Source organism: Rhinolophus sinicus, chromosome 2, assembly GCF_057876585.1.
Source record: "Rhinolophus sinicus isolate RSI-liver-muscle chromosome 2, RSI-T2T, whole genome shotgun sequence".
NCBI classification, from domain to species: Eukaryota; Metazoa; Chordata; class Mammalia; order Chiroptera; family Rhinolophidae; genus Rhinolophus; species Rhinolophus sinicus.
The window spans coordinates 34,146,297-34,169,016 of NC_142502.1; the positions used below are offsets into that span (position 1 = coordinate 34,146,297).

The 22,720-nt window shown below is 38.7% G+C and overlaps 1 protein-coding gene across 4 annotated transcripts in view; it reads right to left on the minus strand.

Annotated features, from left to right (window-relative positions):
* The window catches only part of TPD52L1 (TPD52 like 1), an 80,637-nt gene extending 62,076 nt beyond the window's left edge, over positions 1–18,561 (minus strand). For 2 of the 4 annotated variants that reach the window (XM_074333533.2, XM_074333532.2), the window contains exon 1: positions 17,281–17,301. Coding sequence is in view for 1 of the 4 variants with exons in the window: in XM_019729490.3 (XP_019585049.1) it covers positions 18,367–18,385 (19 nt within the window). In the remaining 3 variants the exon portion in view is untranslated. Of the gene's footprint in view, positions 1–5,730; positions 5,752–17,280; positions 17,302–18,366 lie in introns of those variants that run through there. The other 2 variants (XM_019729490.3, XM_088795471.1) reach the window with 2 other exon arrangements.
* Positions 18,562–22,720: the final 4,159 nt, after the last annotated feature.

The following is a 22,720-nucleotide window of genomic DNA, read 5'->3' on the forward strand; positions in this document are numbered from 1 at the left end:
CTGCCTTGCCAGTCCAGTGGAAATCTTCTGACTGTGGAATGCCATGCATGCAGTTTTGATAGGAGTCCTTCAAGGCAGGGTTATTTACTTATTTATTTATTTATTTATTTTCAAACTGCAGGTCACTACCCCACTCAGTGAGTCAGTAAGTCAATTTAATGGGCTGTGACCAGCATTTTTAAAGTGAAATAAAATTAAGTAGACTAGAGTAGAAATTATTGGGAATACCCATAGTAAGGGCAAGTAATGTTTTGTTTCAGTGACAGTCATTATTTTACATATATAAACAGGATGAGGCCACTTTTACCTGTACTCAGAGCACAAGTGTGGGAGGAAGAATCAATATCACGTGAAGAAGATAAACAAACGGAAGCATAAAAATGTACCTTTCTACTTGGATAACAAATTGGTGATGTGGCTATCTTAACAGAGGAGAGAAGCACTGTAAAGTTTCCACTGGAGTCACTGGTTTTCTCAGCTATGATAACTTGCTCTGAAACCTAACCAGCTGTGAAGGCTTTGGTGAAAGGTACAATATGCTTGCATAACTGGGGGATAGCTTATTCACTAGGTGATGCCACAAAGCCTGGATACCTTCTTGATAGAAACTTTCAAAACAAGATCTCTGATAATTATTCTTAAATAGGAAATGCTCCCCTTACTCCTCCCTCTAACCCCCAGCTAAAACCCTTTGTTATTCAACACCATTAAAAACCTTGGTACATGAGGTATCAAAATAAACAGGCATTTGACAGGTTCTGGATTTAAGATACTATAAGATTTTGTTTATTTTTGGCTGTGTGTGTGTGTGTGTGTGTGTGTGTGTGTGTGTGTGTGTGTGTCTGTGTGTGTGTACATACACATATAATTATATATACACATGCAGTTTTGACAAAAATGGCCTCATATTTATATAGTCCTCTGTATCTTATTTGACAAGTCATACTACATATATGTGCCAAATGGTACAGCTGTAACTCATTCTTTTAAATGACTGCTGAATATTTTACAGTAAGCAAATGCTGTATGTATTCAAACATTGCTCTTTTGATGGGCATTTATTTTATTTCACATTTTTCTGGGTGGGCAGGTACCTGCTATAATTAGTGCTACAATGAATATCTTTGTGCATTTATCATTAGTGTTAGTAGTGTTAGTTCCAAATCAGTAGTGTTAGCTACAAAAAATTCCAAGAGAATTAAAATTTTAATAGATGATGCCTGTTTGTTTTCCAAAAAGACTAGGGCAATTCACACTTCCACCAGCAACATGTGAACATTTCCTCTTTCTCTTTCCTTCTCACCAGTTGGAGTTATCATACTTTTCACCTTTTGCTTGTCCAGGGTATAGAACACAGTATCATATTGTTACTTAAATTTGTCTTTCTCTTGAATAATTAACTTAAGCATCTTTTCATATGCTGTTGGCCAACTGGATTTGCTATTCTATAAATTGTCATTCAAATTATTTGCCTATTTTTCTTGATCTGTCAAATTATTAGATTTTTCATATTTTATTGATATTAATCCATTAATTGCTGTATGTGATGAAATTCTTTATTCCATCTACTGTTTGTCTATTGATATCTTTTGTCATGAAAATATTTTTAAATTTTATATATTATAAAATAAAATGTCTGTTGTGTTTCTTTTGTATCGTCTGGGTTTCCCCTCTTGCTTTAAACGTTTCCCTGGTTACTACATTGTAGACAGTCAGCTCATTTTTCTTTTCATGTTTGCATTGTTTTATTTATTGCAGTAATGATTATAATCTATATAAACTTTTATAAGGCACAGAATGAGAATTAAACTATTTTTTTTCAGATAGTCAAATATACTAGTACTTGTTATTAAATAAAGCATGTTTCTCACTGAATTGCATGCTTGTATATTAAATTTCAGAATATTCTGAGAGCCATTCTGGACTCCATTTGGTGGTATTTATCTATGGTGTCAATGTCATGCTGTTCTGAAGAAAGTGACTTTACAGTATATATTAATAATTCATAAGGGAACTCCTTCCCCCCACCCAATTGTCTTTATCATGATGCCTTATCTAGTAACACACATTTATTCTTCTGGTACTCTTCAGGTACTCTAAGTATTTTATCCAATTCCAAAATATCTTTATTGGGACTTTAAATGGAATTACATTAAATATAATTATTAATTCATCTACTGAAATTTTAAATTCTCCTTGGATCATTTTGCTATACTTCCTCTGGTTCAAGGGTCAGCAAACTATGGCCTGCAGGCCAAATCTGGCATCCTGGCTATTTCTGTAAATAAAGTTTTCTTGGATCATAGCCATGCCCATTTGTTTTTTTATAAAATTTCTATGGGTCCTTTGTCCTGCAGTGACAAAGTAGTTGTGACAGAGACCGTATGACCCGAAAAGCCTAAAATATTTACTGTATGGAACTTTATAGAAAAAGTTTGCAATTCCTGCTCTAGGTTTAAAATTTAGATTCCAAGCAGTTATACATGGTATCCTCAAGCTTCTAAAATTTCTTCCATATTTTAGTTGATTTTTTCATTTCTAACTTAGCTCTCATTTATTTGGAAATAGGTTCACAAAAGGTTTATAACTTTCCAAAGATTGACTTTTGGATTTACTTATCCTTTCTACTACTTTTGTTGTTGCTGTTTCCGATTTTATTAATTTCTGCTTCCATTTTTTTAAATTCTCTATTCTTTAAGTGTCCTTTTTTCTAGTTTCTTAAGCTTTGACTTGCATTATTTGTAGCTACTCTGTGTCTCATAGATTTTGGAGTGTTCTCTTTTCATTGTTTTCTAGATAGTTCAGAATTTTATTTTGATTTTACCTCTGGCTCAAGTGTGTTTCTTAATTTTCAAGTTGTTAAAAGTTTGGGGTTATACTTTAATATTTATTTCTAATTTTGCTGGACAATAATTAAAGCATGTGATCTATAAAAGCTCAGATGAACGTTTTAAGGTAGTCTTTGGGCCAAGTATTTCACTAATTTCTCTAAGTGTTTCATGGCACCAAGGGAGTTAGGGAAAGAACATAAAGTTCTATATAAAGTTTTATAATATATCTTATTAAGTCAATTTAATTGGATCAGTCAAGACCCTATTACCTACTATGTACTCATTAAAATCAACCAGTATAAAACTAAATTATTAAACAGTTCTCCTTGCAATTGTGATAGCTTTTCATTATGGATGTCTAGCTGCTGTGCCATTTGGGCACAGAAGATTATGACTTCACAAATTGTGCCTCTTTTTCACTGTTTTGTGCTTTCTTTCCGATATAATTATTGTTCCTCATGTTTTTATTTTTTTGCTTTTTGCCTTTAAGTATATTTCTTACAGCAACTCTCATCTATGTTTATTTTATGCTAACAGTCTCTCCCTTAACCTGGGGGTACTTTGACCTTTTATATTTTAATGTAACAATGGTATACTTTTTTTTTTCTTATTTTACATTTACAATTTAATTTATTGGTTTCTCTTTTTTTTCTCTACTATTCTGCTGGCTTGATAGTTTCTGTTCATTCTTTTCTTCTCTTATTAATTGAAAAGTTCTACTACTCTTTTCAATTATGTAAGTGGTTGGCTTCCCTTCACAAACACTTGTATCAAAACCTTCTGAAAACAAAAAGCTTAATGCTAGTAACCAGACAAAACCAGATGTTTGCTATCTAAGTATATAAATATTAAAATATAACCACAAACTTCTAACAACTTTGAAACTAAGAAACGCTCTTGGGCCTAAGGTAAAAACAAAATGAAATTCTGAACTATCTAGAAACAATGAAAAGGAGAATACTCCCAAATCTATGAGACACCGTAACTACACATAATACAAGTTAATATTTATGAAACTAGAAAAAAGTACACTTAAAAGAAGAGAGAATGCTTATACAACCAACCATTTCTTCTTTCCAAATACGTTATTCCTACATTGCTTCCCTTTTGTGTTGGCAAGATGAGAGCTTGAATTTCCTCTGTGTGGATATGCCTGCCTCTACAGCCAAGTCCCAGAAGCAGGCCTCCTGGGAGCCACAGGACCACATGCGACTTTAGTTTCATCAGTCAGAAGCCTTCCCAGGCGATTTGCGAGAGCAGAGAAGTAGAAGCTGCACTTCAGCCACTTCTGCTGTTCCCTGCAACCAAGCAGTCCTGGAGGCTGCGGCTTTCTTTAGGGGAGATCCCAATGTTTCCCCTCCCCCCAATTCATGGTATGACCCACCCATTTTGCTGCTGCAAACACAGCAGGTCCAGCACTGTTCTGGAGCCAATGGCTGGAGCAGCAGCTTGGTGACGAGGCAGTTCCTAATGGTTCTTAATCCCAAATGCTTCTTAATAGTAGCTGTCTCAACAACAACATGGGGCTCCAGTTTTGAAGACCAGCTTTAAGAGTTGATCCCGAAAGCTTAGTTTAGAATACTGCTTCAGCCATAAATGATTCTGTGGCCATATAACCTGGCTCTGTAACAACTTCCTTCCTGTTTAAGATAGATAGGTGGATCCTGTCCTCTACAATTGGACCCTGAATGATACGCTTCCTTCCTCCCCACAGAACTCCCAGATTTTACTGAGATAATAATAATCTAGTACTACTGGTTTTAGATAAAGTCTCCCTTCCAATATGTCTTTTCTATATCAAGAATCTTTATCCAGTCCTTATATTACACATTCCCAATCACTATCATTATTTACATTTAACCAACATTTGAGTATCACCAAAGTTGCTAGAGACTGGGCTTTGCAGAAGAAAGACTGTTAAAGCTTACTCTTCTACAGTCGCCTTTCACAGATTTTATAAATGTTTCGCAATGTTATTCTCATACAATCGAGTGATGCTTTGTTTGTTGTTTTTATTAAAAGCACTTCCCTTAAGATTTTCCAGTGGAGTCATATAGAGAAACATCAGTGATATCAATATGTGCTTCTATCCAAGGCCCTTCACTAGGCATTCTTCAAGAATCTATGCTTCTTTCAAATATTCATATCCTATCATTTTTAACTATAAAACCTGGTTCCAAGTTCACCCCTCCAAGAGGCTCTGCTGTGAAGTTCTGAACCAGCTGGCCACCCTGAACCTCCTGAATGCTTCCATGTTCTACATGAACCTCTAATGCTGCTTTCCAAGTGTTCTTCTCACTCCTCATTTTCATTCATACCATGTTTCCCCCAAAATAAGACCTAGCTGGACCATCAGCTCTAATGCATCTTTTGGAGCAAAAATTAATATAAGACCCAGTCTTATTTTACTATAACACCGGATATAATATAATATAATATAATATAATATAATATAATATAATATAATGTAACATAATATGACTGTGTCTTATATTAATTTTTGCTCCAAAAGATGCATTGGAGCTGATTGTCTGGCTAGGTCTTATTTTCGGGGAACAGGGTACTTATTGCATAAGGACTGATTCTATTGGAAATTCCTCAAAAAAAGGGGGAATTTGTCTTTTTGGTTGTCCTCACAGTTTATAATACAGTGATTGGCATGAAGTCCAAAAAAATAACATTCCTTGCATTGTTAATTCCCACAATATGTGTGTGTGTATTCATATGTGGTATATAAACACACATACACATGCACATAGTAATTTTTGAGTATTTGGAATACAAATTACTTAAGTTCTCTAGGCCTCCATTTATTCATCTGTGAAATGGAGATGCTGTCACCTACCGCATGGCTGTGTTATAGAGAAGATTAAATGGGATCCTGGATAGCGATGCTTACTTAGCAGTTGTCCAGGGTCCCCTGATGAGGAACTTGTAGGGATGATGATATCTGACAGACAAGCCAGTCCTCTTAACATCTGACTCCCTCAGCTGTTCTCAGCCAAAATAATTTAATGTCCTCTTCTTTCCACGTACCCCTAAAGCGAAGACTACTTTAAGAAGCTGTATCGAATGCCGGGAATGTTATCACACACTCAGATGGTAGCTTCTCTTTCTTTCTACCTTCAACCAACTCTCAGAAACCACCCCCTCAACAATTGTCTCCTGACATAAACTATTACTTCTCTCCACCTCACTCCCTCTAAAAATGTAACTCCTATAACACTTAGCTCACGACTTCAGCTCACGACTCCCGAAAAGGGCAGCTTTTGTGTTTATTCGTGTTTAAAAGTGACAGCACCGTGCAGCGGATCAGAGCTTACATACTTCCCCTGTGCCTCTATGAGCTTTTGATGTTCGCACATCTGCCTTAGAGAAGGCACAGTTGCTGTTTAAAGTGGTTTGTACAAAGCCCAACCAAGTAACACACATTTATAAATACTGGCTTAATAAAGACCTCCAGCAGTGACTCAGCATCTATGCCTATCTGTCTTCCTAGGGACTCTTAGTCATTTTGCTTAACTGGTTTCTAGAAAGTTCCACTGCAAAGGAGCACAGAAGTGCCTTCCTAAAGCCAGAAGTGTCCTAGGGGCAGCCTTGTCCATAAAACCTGCCCAGAAGGGATGATTTAGACAGAAACCACCAGGAAAGAGGCAGTCCAAAGCCAATTTTCCAAATGAAACTCAACCACCCCAGAATCTCCCTAATGTCCCAGAAATTCCTTAGGCCCTGGAATCAGTACTATCCAATACTGACTCACTCCAGTTCTCCTGGAAAATCCTGGCCTTTGACAATCTAAGAGAAAAGAGAAACTACGCAAAGACCTATGGCAAAATGAGAAGGACTGGATATTCATAATCATCTGTGCTGACACATTTCCGCATCTGTTCTAGTTCATTATTGTATCCCCAGAATCTATACATTGCCTAATGCACAGAAGAGTTCACCAAATATTTGTCAGTAAATAAATATTATCATAAAATAACATATGCTTCTATCCACGTCTGTTCTCAGTGCTAGTATAAAACACCCAGATTCTTTAGCTGTTATTCATTGTCTGATATTTAAATCCCATGATGCTAGTTAAGTCTCAGTTTGGTTTCCTTTCTTTTTTTCTCTCTAGAAAACAGACAGCACGTACATAATAAGGTAAAATGGCTAGTTTGCCTCGACACTGCAGCTGAACTCCCCAAATGCCTTAGGTTAGTTCTTTGTTGTACCCTGGCCAAAATGTTTGAGTCTCTTAGGTAGGTCTGTTATTTAGTTCTCTTGGTTATTCTGGAAGTCCTCTTGAAGAACTACTGTACCGTGTCTCCCCGAAAATAAGATCTGGCCAGACAATCAGTTGTAATGCGTCTTTTGGAGCAAAAGTCAATATATTATTATTATATTATATTATACCCGGTATTCTATATTATATTGTATTATATTACATCCAGTATTATCTGATATCATATTATACTATATACCCAGTATTATATATTATATTATATTATATTATATTATATTATATTATATTATATTATATTATACCCGGTCTTACATTATAGTAAAATAAGACCTAGTCTTACATTAATTTTTGCTCCAAAAGATGCATTAGAGCTGATTGTCCAGCTAGGTCTCATTTTCGAGGAAACACGGTATTATATTCTGATCTCTTAGCCTTCCTTAAGCATTAGATCTTATGCTAATCATATATATAGATCACATATTATCAGGTTTGCTAATTAGTTGCTACAAATTAATTATTACAGGGTACAAATTAATTAATTATGGCATCATATTCATTGCTTGGCTCACTGCCATCAGATTCTTCCCCTTTTTAGATCTTAAAGAGAAAAACAAACTGTAGGTTTGAACTCAACTCTAAAACATCTTATTTTTCCCTCTTATGGTTCTAGCTTTGTAATCTGCACAAGAACAATACCAGCCTCCTTCACACCACCAGAAAACACTGTGAATACTCACAATTAGATGTATTGAAAATCATTCAGCAAATATAAAGGGCTATGGTAATAGCAAGTCACTTGGCTGTGAGTCTGTGGGCCCCCAGAGCCAAAACTGGTATGATTCTGTTCTTTATTTAAAGAGCAAGTAAATTGAAAACATTCTCGATAGCTAAATGTATCATTAGAAGGACTAGGAAACAGTGTTTTATATAGGTGTTAAACAGTCCCACTGCTTTCAATTGTAAATTGAATTCTCTAAAATGGGGTAACTAAAACTCCCTTTATGTTCTCTGATCAAGAAACAGCTGAATATCTTTATTTATTTATTTAAAAAGTATGTACCACATTTAATTTGCAAATCCAATGTGTCAGTGACTCAGTAATTTCAGGACCTTCAAGGTTAAAGTAAAATTTTGCTCAATTAAAAAACATTATAAACCATGCTTAGCTTTAACTGTGCCCAATTAACCATAGGAGGTGGTAGGTAATTCTGGGAAAAGACTCACTTTCAAATAAATCTGTCTTTGAAAAGGTAATAGTACAAGCCTGCCTTTCTTTTCCTTCCTTCCCTCCCTTCCGCCTTCACTCCATAAAGTCGAAATGGCTTACATCATATATGATGAACCAATACATAAAAATAAAATAGGGCTTGTGCAGCAAGTTATTTTAAAGGACAGAGGGAAAGTGAGACATTTGATGACTCCCAAAGACTCTGAGAATAAAAGTTACCCACGTGAGAGAGCACGCAGTGAAGAACAGTGATAACCAGAGCTACTACGGGTTAAAAGTGATGAAAGTAGTGTCACAATGGCATCAGAATTCTGTCGGGTGGTAGATTCAGTGAGCTCACCAATCCCTAACCACCCTCCCTAACCATATTGCCTATAAGATACTGCTCTCCAGAGCAAAACAGCCCTCTTAAAAACTATCTCCGAATTTTTCTTAGAATGCTCAAATAGTAGTATCACGCATGAGATCTGGAAAAAAAAACCTCACTTTAAATAATAGCTGCTTTCTCAGCATTTATTTCCATAAAAAAGATCACTGGTATTCAGAATAGGTAAATTGAAGGAATAGAGAAAAGAAGTTAGTAACGTAGAGTGAAAAGAAAGAAATGAAAAAAGTCATTTTGCTTCACTGAAGCTATCCTGTGAAAAAGAACTTATGCCTTAAATATATACCACATACAACAAAATGATCAACATTGTAAAAACAACAGTAGTACAACTCACATTATAGTAAATCCTGCATAGAAAGGGAAAGGATGAGATGATCTGCTCGTGAAATGCTTTACATGATCTTTAAAAGAAACATTCAACCACTAATACTGAGGAAAACTAGCATTCATGTAGTGGTTCTTCGTTTACAAAGTGCTTTGAGGCACGTGGAAATGGTTATAATTACTATTCACACTTGAGCACAGACTCTGAGCAGTTGCCTATGACCAGAAGGATGAGTGAGATGATGCTCTGTCTTTGGGCTGCACTGTTCTGCCTTAAACAACATGTGCTGAGGGTCTACTTGGGGAAACCATTGTGCTGGACAGTATACAATGATAAACGAGAAACAAAACAGAGCTAAGGCACTGTGTTTTCCCTCTTGAATTTCACTGTCTCCTGGAGAGCTAAAATTGATCAGAAAAGTGACTTGGAAAGTTGTGTCCCAATTGCGGGACAAAACCAGGAGGTGCCTGGAATTCAGTCAGCTATGTCTGTTAAGATTGAGTGGTTTGAAGAATATGAAGGACGTCAGGGCTACATCAAAGATCTCTACCGTTGGCTGGAAAGTATGTTTACATTTTGTAAGAGCCAAATAAATATAAAACCCAACCTATTGGTGTGGGGGGTGCAGGTTTCCCTTTAGAAGTCACTGAGAGGAGGACTCAGGAATCCTAAATTCAAAGTATTCACTATAGTCACTAGTGATCACCCCAAACCTCAGGCCTTGTGCAGCCTCAAGTGTACTCAGAACGTACTCTGCCGGAAAGTAAGCTCAGTTAACTGATCAAGTCTGTACAGAGATGCAACAGAGATGTAGAATCCTCTACGACCACACGACCCACCCCCACATTTCACGACCCCCTGTCATCAATGTACTGTTTTCCTTAGCATTTACCAACATCACGTATACTACGCCTTAATTAATTTATGTTGTTTGCTATTTGCCTCTTCCCAAGAACATGAACTTCCTGAAGGACAGAAATTTTCATTTTGGTTGTCTGTGTTTTTTCTGGAGCCGAGCGAATAATGCCTGGCACATAGATATTTTAGATAATTATTGAATGAAGGGATGAAGGAAGAAATTAATAAAACCAAACCCACAGAACTACTGTTTTTGTGGGAAGGCATCTGAATATTTGGCATTTTATATGATGTTTGAGAGAATTTGGTTTATTGAGAGACTATCAGACTTGTATGTTTAATCAGGTCATGGCCTATAGGTATTAGAATTAGATTTTACAAAGAGAATGCATTTTTAAATTATACAGTAATTCTTGGCAGCTTACTTAAAAATGAGGTTACACTACTTCATTAGTAGAAGGCTAATGATGACTCAAATATCATCGTACAGAATCCATCTTGAGTTGTACGAAATTGAAAAAATACCCACATAATTTGATATTTCTGTAAAAGATTTCCTCTGCCCTCAATTCGGAACAAAGCTTAAAATACTGTGAATTGAAAGGTCAGTGAAAACTGGAGTTGTGTGGATTCCTATTCATCAATATTCCAAACCCCAGCAGGCTGTCAGTGAGGACTTGGGGGAGGTGGTACATTAAGGGAAGGAAATAAGTATTTTTCACGTTTAGTTCAATACCTACGGGTAGCAAGATGTTTTTAAGCAACACAAAAATATGGACATATTTTCTCATAAATCTCTATAAACTAACTAATCAGAGCAGACCACATGTGTGTGACAGAAGAAAATGCCACCAAATTATTATAGCTTCTATTTCTATAAATGAGACTTTCATCTATCCAATTAAAACAATTTGAACAAGTGTTGCCAACCCAAGGTTTTCAACTGCACTGCAAGTCAGCTATGCAAGCAAACCATTGCCCTTGGCAGTGGACCGCAGCTCTCTTCTTCTCACCTCTCTTCTGCCATGTTGGACCCTCCATACCTGGACGGACAGAAAAACATGGGCACCCAAAGCACATAGTTCATTTGCACATCTCACACTGATAAGCTAAGTATTTGCTCAATATTTGCTTAATGGAGATTGGGAAAAATAGAATACTCACTTATTTGTTTGTATAGTATACACCAAGTATCCCGTGACTTTTTAAAAGCTGTCTTGCAACAAGACTCTATTCTCACAAAAAATTTGAATAAGCAGTGCAAAATTTATTAAAGATACCATAGAGGAAACCAGGAGATGGTTTATAACGTTTCCTGGGAAAACATCATTAGAAGCATCTCTTGTCCTAAGTTTCTGTCTCTCACTTTATTATTTATCCCTCCAGAACTCAGTCTCTGTGAGCCCTTTCCCACCCGCTTCCCATATTTCCCCCTTACCCTCTCCATAGCCCCCTCACTCTCCTTGTCTTAAGAGCAACTTAGTTTTATCTCAACTTCTATCTTTACGTTGACATACCCCGATTCCTAAGCTTAATGTCATCTTCAGGATTTCCACATCGGGAATGACATTTAATGACAGTGGAGGAGTACTGTGAGTTCTTACGATCACTCTAGCACTACTTTCATTTGGGGAGCTTATATGAGAAGCTATAATAAAATTTTTTTTAAAAGCTACTCATTTCTTATAAAGGTAGAAATATGCAACCCCCATTACACCTTGCTAGGGTCATATATGATGTTATCTACTCAATACTATTAGTTCATTCATTCATCATTTTCCCCACAAGTATTTACGGAGTGCTTTCCGTGAACCAGTCATTTCTAGACACTGGGGATATGGCAATAAAGAAAAAAAGTCACAGTCCCTGCCCTTAAGGAGCTTCAATGCTCATTGGGAGAAAAAGAAAACAAAGAATCATGCATAATATTAAATAATGTGGTGCTATGAAGAAAAATAAAGCAGAGTAAAGAGGATAGACAGTGATGGGATTACATACACACACACGCGTAAAGTTTTTATTTATGTCTTAATGTCGTATTTTTTAAACAGCTAAAATAGCAAGAGCAGAAATCTACATTTGTCATTAGAAGCTTTTCAGAATACTCAGAAATCTCAAGCATGCTGCTAAGCCACTGACACCAGGATCTGCAAAGTCCTGCCATCCTGAACACACACCTTTCTCCATTGGCTTTGCACTCCTTTAGAAAGGCTGCACTGTAATAACCTACAACCCAGCCACAAGAGACCAGAATTAAGATCTCCTAACTGAAAAGATAATCATTGCTGGCATTTCTTCCCATGATTTATTACATTATTATGAGAGAAGCAATGGAAACATAAGCAAAATATTTAACCTGTGTCATTCTCAGAATGTGTCCAAACAATGAACATTGCTTTGTATGCCTGCTATGCATATGTTTAAGCTTTCATCTAAGTTAATGAAGGAGGACCAAAAGAGAATCATTTAAAATATTTATCGTCTTGTTAGCAAAATTTCAGTGTGCTTTGGTAGGTAAATAATAATATGGTTGGGAGGTTGTTAAGTAAAAACAAACAAACAAAAAACACAAAAAAAACAAGAAAACAAAAAACAAAAAAAACCCATATTCATGTAAACAAGTAATTAGAACAGTCATGAGACTATAAAAATCTTTTCTGGGTGTTTATTGAATTTATTCGTCCCTTCAGCTGGCATCACAGATCCAATCTTCTAGAAACACGCACGCAGATCCTATGCCTTTTATTTATTTTAAAGTCCTGAGATTACTGGATACAGATGAACACCAAGTAGAATAATATTTGAACCATTCCACATTTGAACTGGTTTTTCCTCACAGTATGATAAAATTCTATACTGGTTCTAAGAATCACATGTTATGTGACTTTTACAGAATTCTTCATCTCAAAACCAGAACTGAAAAAGTAAGCAGATGATACATGAACATTCTGCCCCCACCAACTTGGCACATTATGGGGCTTGTTCTTACAGACCTCAGGTAGTCTGGGTCATATTCATAGTCCCAGATCTAGACCCTGCCCACATATGGGATGAACAGTACAATTAAATTCTGCCCTTTTAGAAACCCCTTGACCATACAGAATATAAAGCAAAATCTATTATTTACTTCATACACTGACGGCTAGGCACACCAATTTAAGGAGATGGTATAGAATAGTAATTAAAATCCTAGGGTATGGAGTCAAACTCTCTGATTCCAAATCCAGGGTCTAACACATCCAAGCTGTACGAGTTGGAGAAAGTTTTATAACTACTGTCATGGTTTCCTCAGCTGTAAAATGAAAATCACATTATCTTCCTCATACTTTGTTGTATTAAATAACATGGTTTTCTTTAAGTGCATACTATGGTATCAGGCATTAAAAAAAAAAACACTAAAATATTATTGTTATTATAACCCGCAATGTGAATTTGTTCTAATTAGCACGTGAGTACCCTAAAAACTCACGGGATGGAAATACGTCATCTCATCAGTTCTATATGCCATTACCCACAGGGATGACTCTCCTTTGCTACCCTCCCTGGAACGATGGCTCGTGTCAAATTCATCTTTGTTTCCCATTGTCACATGTTGCTCTACGCATACTGAGGGACACTGTAGTCAGTGACGGAGCTCATACTCCCGATTGAGAGAGGCATGGAGTCGAATTCTGCCTTCCTTACCTAATTCTTCTGACCTTCTGTTTCCCTGTCTATAAAATGTCTTCACAGTCATGGTATCTATCCCATGGTGTTATTATAAGGATTCAATAAGATAATGCATGTAAAGTTCTTGGTATATGCTACTGAAATCAACAACAGATGTTTATATAGTACTTACCATGTGCTGGGCACGGTTTTAAGAACTTTGTATTACCTCATTAAATCCTTATTACAATACTATTATTTACTCACTGTTATTATCCTTACTTTACATATGGAAAAACCAAGGCCTCCAGAGACCAAGTAACTTGTTCAGGATCATATTAATGGTGACAACAGCAGGATTAAAATCCAGGGAGTTTGCCTTGATTGTGGAATTTTAAGCACTATCTCCTGCTATCACTCAATATTCAGGGCTTGTCAAACATTTGCTTTTACTACAGTAATCAATAAATATTTTTTTAAATATTTATTTAATGATTCAATAGTTGTGGAAGTAATTACTATTTATTGTAGCTCACTAAGTACCAAATCTTAACATAGGCCACAAAAATAAACTTTCTTGCTTCTAAGTTTTTTGAAGTAAATTCTCAGATTCTGCCTACCAAGAGTATCAGAAAACAAGGAGTATTTAGGGAAGGCAATTTAAAGTAGGTTCCCATATATAATATCTATAATTTGTATAATTAGTTTTGTTAAGAATTTCAATTACAAAAATAGTATGATGTATTGCAAATGACTGACTTCATCTTATGTATAGTATACATTACTACCTACTTTAAAACTTTTATTTTGTTCGAAAATAAAACAATGGGAGGTACCTCTGAAGACAGTAAGAATGTTTTTACTGATACTTTTAAAAATCATAAATCAAAATGTATAACACCTAGCTTCCAGTGTTTGAGCTTTAGGATTATATTGCCTGAAATTTGCAATACTTTTTTTTTTCCCTTTGGGAAATCTGATCGCTACAATATAAAAAACTTAACCTGTTGCTATTTGGCAGAGGGGGGAGGAATTGTTCTATTGTTTTGTAACAAAATAACATTCTTTGTTTACAAAGCAAGAATTTGTTTTCCATGCAGTATTGATAAAAAGAATATAATAGTATTTATTTCTCTAGCACTTCATTCCTTGTTTCATTTTCTGTTCTTATCTTTGTTTACTTTCTTCTCTTTCTAATTTACCTTATCTTACCGTGTTTCATATACCTATCTAAACTGCCATGAGTTCTTCATAGAGCAAGATGAAGGTAAATAAATGTCCTGTGAGCAGAGTATAATGTCAGGTATACATGACATTTTCACGTTAGTGGAATTTGCAATCAGGCATGATTAATCTGACAGTTATTACTTTATGTCATTCATGGACTTCTGAGAACCCTCCTGAGTAGAATGTCTGAATATAAAAACTAGTTACTATAGTAGGCTGAATAATGGTTCCCAAGGACATTAGGTCCTAATCCCTGGAACCTGTAAATGGTACCTGATATGGGAGAAGAATCTTTGTAGATGTAACTAAATTAAGGATCTTGAGATGGGGAGGTTATCTTGGACCGTCCAGGTGGGCTCTAAATGAAATCACAATTGTTCTTATCAATTGGAGGCAGAGGGAGATTTGACACAGACAGCAGGGAAGGCAATAAGGCCATGGAAGAGGCAGATATTGAAGTGGCACAGCCAATAAATGCATCTGTAGCCACCAGAGCTGGAAGGGGTAAGGAATGTCTTCTTTCTTAGAGCGTCCAGAAGAACTGAAGCCCTGTTGATGTCTTAATTTTAGTCCAGTGATAGTGATTTTGGAATTCTAACCTCCAGAACTGTGAGAATAAATTTCTGTTGTTTTAAGCCACCGCATTTATAGTAATTTGTTACAACAGTCATAGAAAACCAACATCGCTATTAATCTGAATATATACAAGGATTAAGTGGGGAGAACATTGTCTTTTAAACATTAAAGACACTGGGAAAAACAAAAAGCTATTCCCTAGAAAAATGAAATACAGAAAGGTAGTTTAAAAAGATCAAGAACTTTTTATTTTAAAGGACCGCCATATGTTTGAGGAAATGCTACATTACTAACCAGACTCCCTCTCTAATATATCACTACATTAAAGCAAAATAATCTAGTACCAAGAAAGCACCCGGAAACACTGGTATCCTGCAGGAGGCAATTCCATACTGTTCTCCAGCAGCTCCTAATTGAATCACTCTGCTCATAGTCCCACTTCTGCATTTTCTGTTCTACAAACATCCCAGAATGCATCCTTGTTTTGCTTGAAGTAATCTTTTCTTTTACAAATTCAAAGAACATATTTGCAGAATTCCACTTATAGAAAAGTTTCTAGGACCAGCTACAGCCTTTCTGGAACTATATGTGCAAATAAGGTCCACAGCACCTGGTGGTCTCCTGGAAAGTGCGGGGGACATCGCATCAGCAACTGCCTACTTAACCTCACTCATCTTTGCTCTCTCTAGAGCCAGAGGCAGAAAGATAAGCCATCCTCCTCTCTAGAGAATTCTAAAACAAACTATGTTGATGATACAAACTTATACGTGGAACTCTCTTAGAATCTAAGAGGCAATTCATTTAGCCAGAAAAATATGCCAAGAGGAAAGCAGATTTTCCCTTTAATATAAACATTTTGCGAAAAGTTTTATTCTTAAAGAACTTAATATGGCTGCTGCTTAAATGATGAAAACAACTCATCTTCCCCACCCACTCAGGTTCCAGCCAGTCATGGGGGGGGGGGGAGGAAGCATGTCCCAGAAGTCAGGGGAGAGGTGGAGACTTAAGTTCTTATCTTTCCTCTGCAAGTGGTAGGCTTTGAGTGGGAATGGAGCACTCACAGCATTAACTGTTACTGACTACCCACTTGATTTACAAGGAATTTATATCCTGTGCCTATTTCCTCTCTAATGGGAATGAGAACACTATCTACCTGATGGGACTGTTGTGAAGAAGAAATGAGTAACACATGTGAAGCCAAAGAACAGAAACCAGGACACAGTAAGCAAACTTCACTACTTTCATTATCACCTACCAGGCCTAAAGTTTTTCAGGCTGTCACTGCACTATGTGGCCCTCTTTCCTATCATAAACACAGCTGCAATTTCACATTTTTCAACAAACTATCCAATCAATGTCTGTCTCTTCCTCTACTGTAAATTCCAGGAAGCAGAAATCAAGTCTGTGTTTGCTTCTTCTAGCACCGTGCTTGGCAAAGGAAAGCACTGCAATGTTTGTGAAGTAAATCTCGCAAGTAAAGCAAGCCAACGACACCATGATTCCAATCTGGAGTTTCGGATGTCTTCAGGGTTCAGATGAACACTGTTTATCTGTTGTAGTTTTTCTCCAGCTAACCAAGTAATAGACCTGGAAAGCTTTCAAATATACCCATACCCAGCCCCAGAGATTCTAGTTTGATAGGTGTGGGATTAGCCAGGGCCAGTAACCTCTCCAAATGATTCTAATTTGCAAGTCAGGTTGGAAAGCTCCAGTGTTGCTCTCACCTGCTTCAGTTCAGGAGGGAAGGTTTCCAAACCGACCTCTGCTTTTGAATTTGACCAACAACGCCTCCCTTTCCCCTCCCCCCAGACACTCCACACACAAACACCGTTGGTTGAATTCTTCTTTCTTATTTAGATAATGGAAAAAATAATACTGGAAGCGGCAGCTTTATGGACAGGACCTTGGCTGAGGAAACAAACGAGGATAGCTCGCGCTGTTTAGACAATTGTAATCCTGGCTACAAACCTGTTGGATGGCTCCCGGCCGATGCACCAGCCAAACCGCTCTCATTCACGTCGCTTCTGCCCCTAGGGGGCGAGAGCATTGGATCACGAATCTTTTTCTTTTTTTAATGGGCTTTTTTATTTATCATAAAAGCCATCACAGAATTTCCCACACTATTAAAGAAAGGTGGTGACGACTGTTTTAAAGGCTGAATAAAACTACACCTCATCCTTTCTTGACGTTGTTCCCTAGACCCCAGCCCAGAGTCAGGGTCCGTCTTTCCAGTCTCGTGCTCCACATCCTCGATCTCTGCTCCTTCCTACAGTCCGTTACTACCATTCTAGCACGATGCTATCGGAATTCCCTAAGCCTGGTCCAAGCGTCAACCCAGACACGAGGTTGCCCTTCGAGAAGCCGTCGGGGATTCCTCCAGCGGGATGACCAGGAATGGGGAGCTGGGCGGCCGGACCGTGGTCAGGCGGGGATGGGGATGGGGGCCGCCCCTCGGGGGGCAGAGGGCGCTCCCCGACCGTGGGAAACCGGGATACACGTGTGGGTCTGCGCAGATCAGCGTTTGGGTACTGCGGTAACGCTGTCTCCATCTGACAAGGCCGGTCCCCGCGCGGCAAGCCGCTCGGAGAGACCCTGGTCTCGGCGGAGCCACCACCTCCGCGCGCGCGCGCGTTCAGCCCGGAACTTGGGAGCCGCAGGACGCGAGCCCAGGGCTGGGGAAGTAGAGCTCCCTCCGTATTCCCCCAGGGGAAGGGAACAAAACGCGGATTCCCGCTCCTACACAACAGGTCCTTTGGGCCCCAGCGAGGTTAAGGAAGCGGGGAGCGACTGGCTAGGGAAAAAGAGTAGAGCATTCCCTGGGCACATTTCCTGCGGAGGAACCTAAGCATTTAACGTTTCCTTCACTGGTCCCCAGCCCCACAGAACGCCCTGAGTTTGGGGAGCAAGAATTATCACGCAGGCGCGGGTGGGGGCAGAGTTGCGGACATGTGAAGATCGCACCGGTCCACTCTGTCCGAGAAGTTAAGTGATGCAGAAAAAGCGCCTCAATGCGTTCCCCGGAGCTGACCCTTAGGGCGATCGGCGACCACTCACCTTGTGCCTGTGCTTCCATGGTGGCAGACTTCGGACCGAGCGCAGCGGGGCTCGCTCAAAGAGAAGCAGACAGCGGTGCCAGAGCTCAGAACACAGCCAGCCCAGCCGCTTGCGCCCTCTTCCAGTTGCTGCGTGCAGGGGGTGGGGAACCACGGGGCAGCCACCACTGGCCGCTTTTGGTTACCTCCGCCCCTTCCAGTCTACCTGGCTCAGACCACGCTGGGAAGAAGCCAATCGCCGGGCGCCACCTGCCGGCAACTCTGTGCTGGAGGGCTTTTACTGCTGGCTCAGGGCGCGTGCTCAATTGGGCTCAAGGCCCAATAAATGCCTGACTGAGCTCAAGTAGGTAGGCCTGAGTTCCACTGTACCAGGGCAAATATCAAGGGAGAAAGGAAGGAGGAGGATTTATGGTACTGAACCATTGCTCCTGGTGGAAATACAGTTTGGGTCCTGTGACCCTCTGCACGCAACATTTTTGTCAGCTGATCAACACAGAACCTTGTTCTATGTGTGTTTCTGTTTAAAGATACCTTAACATATATTGTTGACTTATTAACATTGAGCTCACCACTAACAGCACTATAACCCACACCTGAATGAAGCTTATTAAGCTTTTGTAACTTATATGTTTTCTCCCTGGGACACGAGACAGCACTTCAGCACTATGCTTGGGGGCCGTTTTTAAACAGCAAAATCACCCCCAAAAGCACAAAAATAGTTTATTTGTAGTCTGTGAAAAGGGCACTTGTTTATAGTCTGAAAGCTGAAACAAGAAGGTGGAGCTTAGCCTTGCTTGTGTACATCTGCCCCAAATTTTCAGGGCTGTGCCCATGTCTGGCAATAACCGTGAAAGAAGGTGTTGTATTGATTTTGGTGTCATAAAGAAATGTTAGCAAGGAGGCAAATTCACAAATATGTAATCTGCAAATAATAAGCATCAACTGTGCATTATTTTCAAATCCAAAACCCACAGGCAAGTCTGTAGGTTGATGAAATAGTCACGTTTTCAGAGAAAAGACTAGAAACTTAACAGTTCTATTCCAAACCTAGCCTGGCTGGCAATGTGACTAGAAAGCATGGCAGAGCCTAAGAAATATCAGCTCATGTCTCACATGCGCAGGTCTTTTTCTTCACATCTACACAATCCTCATCTGTAAAATGAAATGTAGTATTTATTTACATTTGCTCTTGGTTTGCCATTTTGTTTCCAGTTTTTATTTTCTTTCATAAAATACGTAGACAGTAGCAGTCTATCAGGGTCAAGTGGGAGTCCCATATTGAACCCCCCCATACTTCCTGCCAAAGAACCTTATATACATTCATAGCTCAAAAATGATTTAAAAATAAACAATTAGGGCCGGCCCTGTGGCTCAGGCGGTTAGAACTCCGTGCTCCTAACTCCGAAGGCTGCCGGTTCCATTCCCACATGGGCCACTGGGCTCTCAACCACAAGGTTGCCAGTTGCCAGTTCAATTCCTCGACTCCCGCAAGGGATGGTGGGCTGTGCCATCTGCAACTAGCAACGCTACTGGACCTGGAGCTGAGCTGTGCCCTCCACAACTAAGACTGAAAGAACAACAACTTGAAGCTGAACAGCACCCTCCACAACTGAGATTGAAAGGACAACAACTTTCCTTGGAAAAAAGGCCTGGAAGTACACACTGTTCCCCAGTAAAGTCCTGTTCCCCTTCCCCAATAAAATCTTTAAAAATAATAATAATAAAAAAATAAAAATAAATAAAAATAAACAATTAACTAACTAGTAGGTTGTATTTTATCCATGCCCAAATTACTGTCACAGAATAGACTAATAAACGTCAGTGGAGTCTTACATTTTTGCTTGAAAGAAGGGACACTCATGATTTCCTGGCACATGTACAAACATGTCTATGTTTTTAATGTTGAAGATATCCCTGATTTGTAATCATCAACATTAAAATTGCTCTATAGAATACCAAGCATAAGACTTTTTAAATGGCTTTTGGTGATAATGACTATGGGTGCTCCAAGTGGTGAATCAGAATCAGTGATTAAATCACTTTTAGAGTCTATTCCGTTGTTCTTGTCCCCTCTACCCTGGAAATTAAACACCAGGTTAGGGTTGACTCCCAGCTGTTGACAGGAGCTAAAAATAGTTCATGACTTTCCAGCTTGAGTCATCTAACCTTCATCTAAACTCTGACTCATTTTTCTGATTTATAAAAATTTAAGCTACTACACCCTTACTGTCTTTTATCATTGTTTCTAAAAATAAAATATTGATATTAATTCAGAAATATTTATTGAATACTCTGTGTCAGGGACTGTACTAAATGTGAAGGATACAAGCAAAGGGTGTGTTCCTTTTTTACCCAGGGAGTTCATCATGGTCTGGTGAGACGGCGGGATAAACAGATGCTTTATAAAGCAATACAATACTATATCTGCTGTGCCAGAGGTAAGCCCAGTGTGCATGTAAGCAATGAGGTAGGTCTTCTAATTCAGACTGCTGAAGAGATAAAGGAACATTTCTTTGAAGATGTGAGACCCTCAGCTGAGTCTCGAAGGATGAAGGAATTAACCAGGTATATTGTGTTAGCCCCCAAATAATGGTTTAGCCAAGGGAGATGCTTATGTTCTTCCGTTTGTCACTCATGATGGTGAATTTCCTTAACTTCCCTAAAGCTTAGTAAAACAGCCATCTACACCCTCTTGTTCTTCACCTTTGTAGCTACCCCACATGAGAAAGAATGGGTAGGTATTTGATTAGCCAATGAAATTCTGGTTCACTCCTCCAGAATTGATCTTTCTGCAGTGGTGGGGATGCAGTGGAAATCATAAATGTCCAAAAGGGAGATGTAACCAACATGCCTTGCCTAAACCTGATCAAGATCATTTGTAACATACGCATATATGGCAGGGCAAATGACTAATTACCAAACATTTGCTTTTCTTACCATCCTGCAATGAACTCCGTGGAGCCCCAAGGTGCCTCACTTCATCCTTGGCTCAGAATGTTATATATACCTAATTTTTCCTTTCTGTCTCTGAACCTCTCATGTATGCACGGTCACTGACTCTCTCATGTAGGTGGCGTTCCTGTGTGCACAAAACTTGATTTTTTTCTTCTTCATTTGTTTCATGCCAATTTTATTATTCAACCAGCTGAGAGAAAATGAGGAGGGAAGGGGAATTTTACAACAAGGCCATCAACTATGGTCCACCAGGGTCTATGGAGCCTAAATGTCTGTCAACCTCATCCAATTAAATATGGAACCATTTGGTTTTATCCTCTCTGCTCAATCCCCACCCCACACTCCACCAAGAGGAGCTGCTACCTAGAAGAGAGAGAGGAGAAAAAAAATCAGACTAGCTTTTTCTCTGTAACTCTCGAACAGAGAGAGAGAGAGAGAGAGAGAGAGAGAGAGAGAGAGAGAGTTTTCCCAAGCAGTGCTGAAAGAGGGGAGAAGAGGTTTACTCTGAGACCAAGAGAAGACCAGTTCATATATCAATATAAGATTGTTTTATTAACCAAAAACTAACTAAACTTAATAGATATGGACAGCTACCTGTAAGGGAACCATTTTCAAGCCAGTTGGGGTACAGTTATTAGAAAAGTACAAATATTTCATGTTTATCCCTCAAAACTTGTGACTTCTCAGTAAATTGGTTACACTACATAAAATAATAAAAAAACCTAGTTTACACATTTTGTTTTTTCCAATTTCCTCCAAAATTTCTAGACATATTCCCTGGATCTATCAGATATGCATGAAATTTCAGAGAAGTTAGAGGATAAATGTGCTTTCTTCTTCATTATAAGGAGACATATTGAATTGTACCCTGAGTTCCTGTATAATATAGGGAGGCTGCAGTATAGGAAGGTCTTCTCAGCCTAACTGGGGAGGGGATGTTTTGCCAATTTTTTCCACATAAAGCTGCTCTTGGAGTTTTCTTGTCTCTTTCTGTTGTCATCAGTCATTCCTTATCTGCTGTCTGAACAGATGCCATTGTGTAATAAAGGGCTCAGAGGGGCTTTACCTCGTTCCTACAGGGAGAGGGGACAAACAAGAGAAGGCAGTGTGATCAATGTAGCTATTGTCCTGTAACTGTATGAGGACAGTGAGAGAAGTTCTTTCTCTCTTTTGAGGTTGAACTGATCCACAATAGCACACATATCTATTGTCCATAGTCATAGGATAGATCACAAACAACACTGGAAAAAGGCGAAGTTCTGCCCAGGGACATACTTGACCTTAGAGTGGCCGTGTTCTTAACCCAGTGTCTTTTCTTCAGAGAAGGGTACCTAAGAAGATTAGAAAACATCACTTACCTGGGTCTTCAGGTTGGAATGTGACTATCAGACACAAGGAAT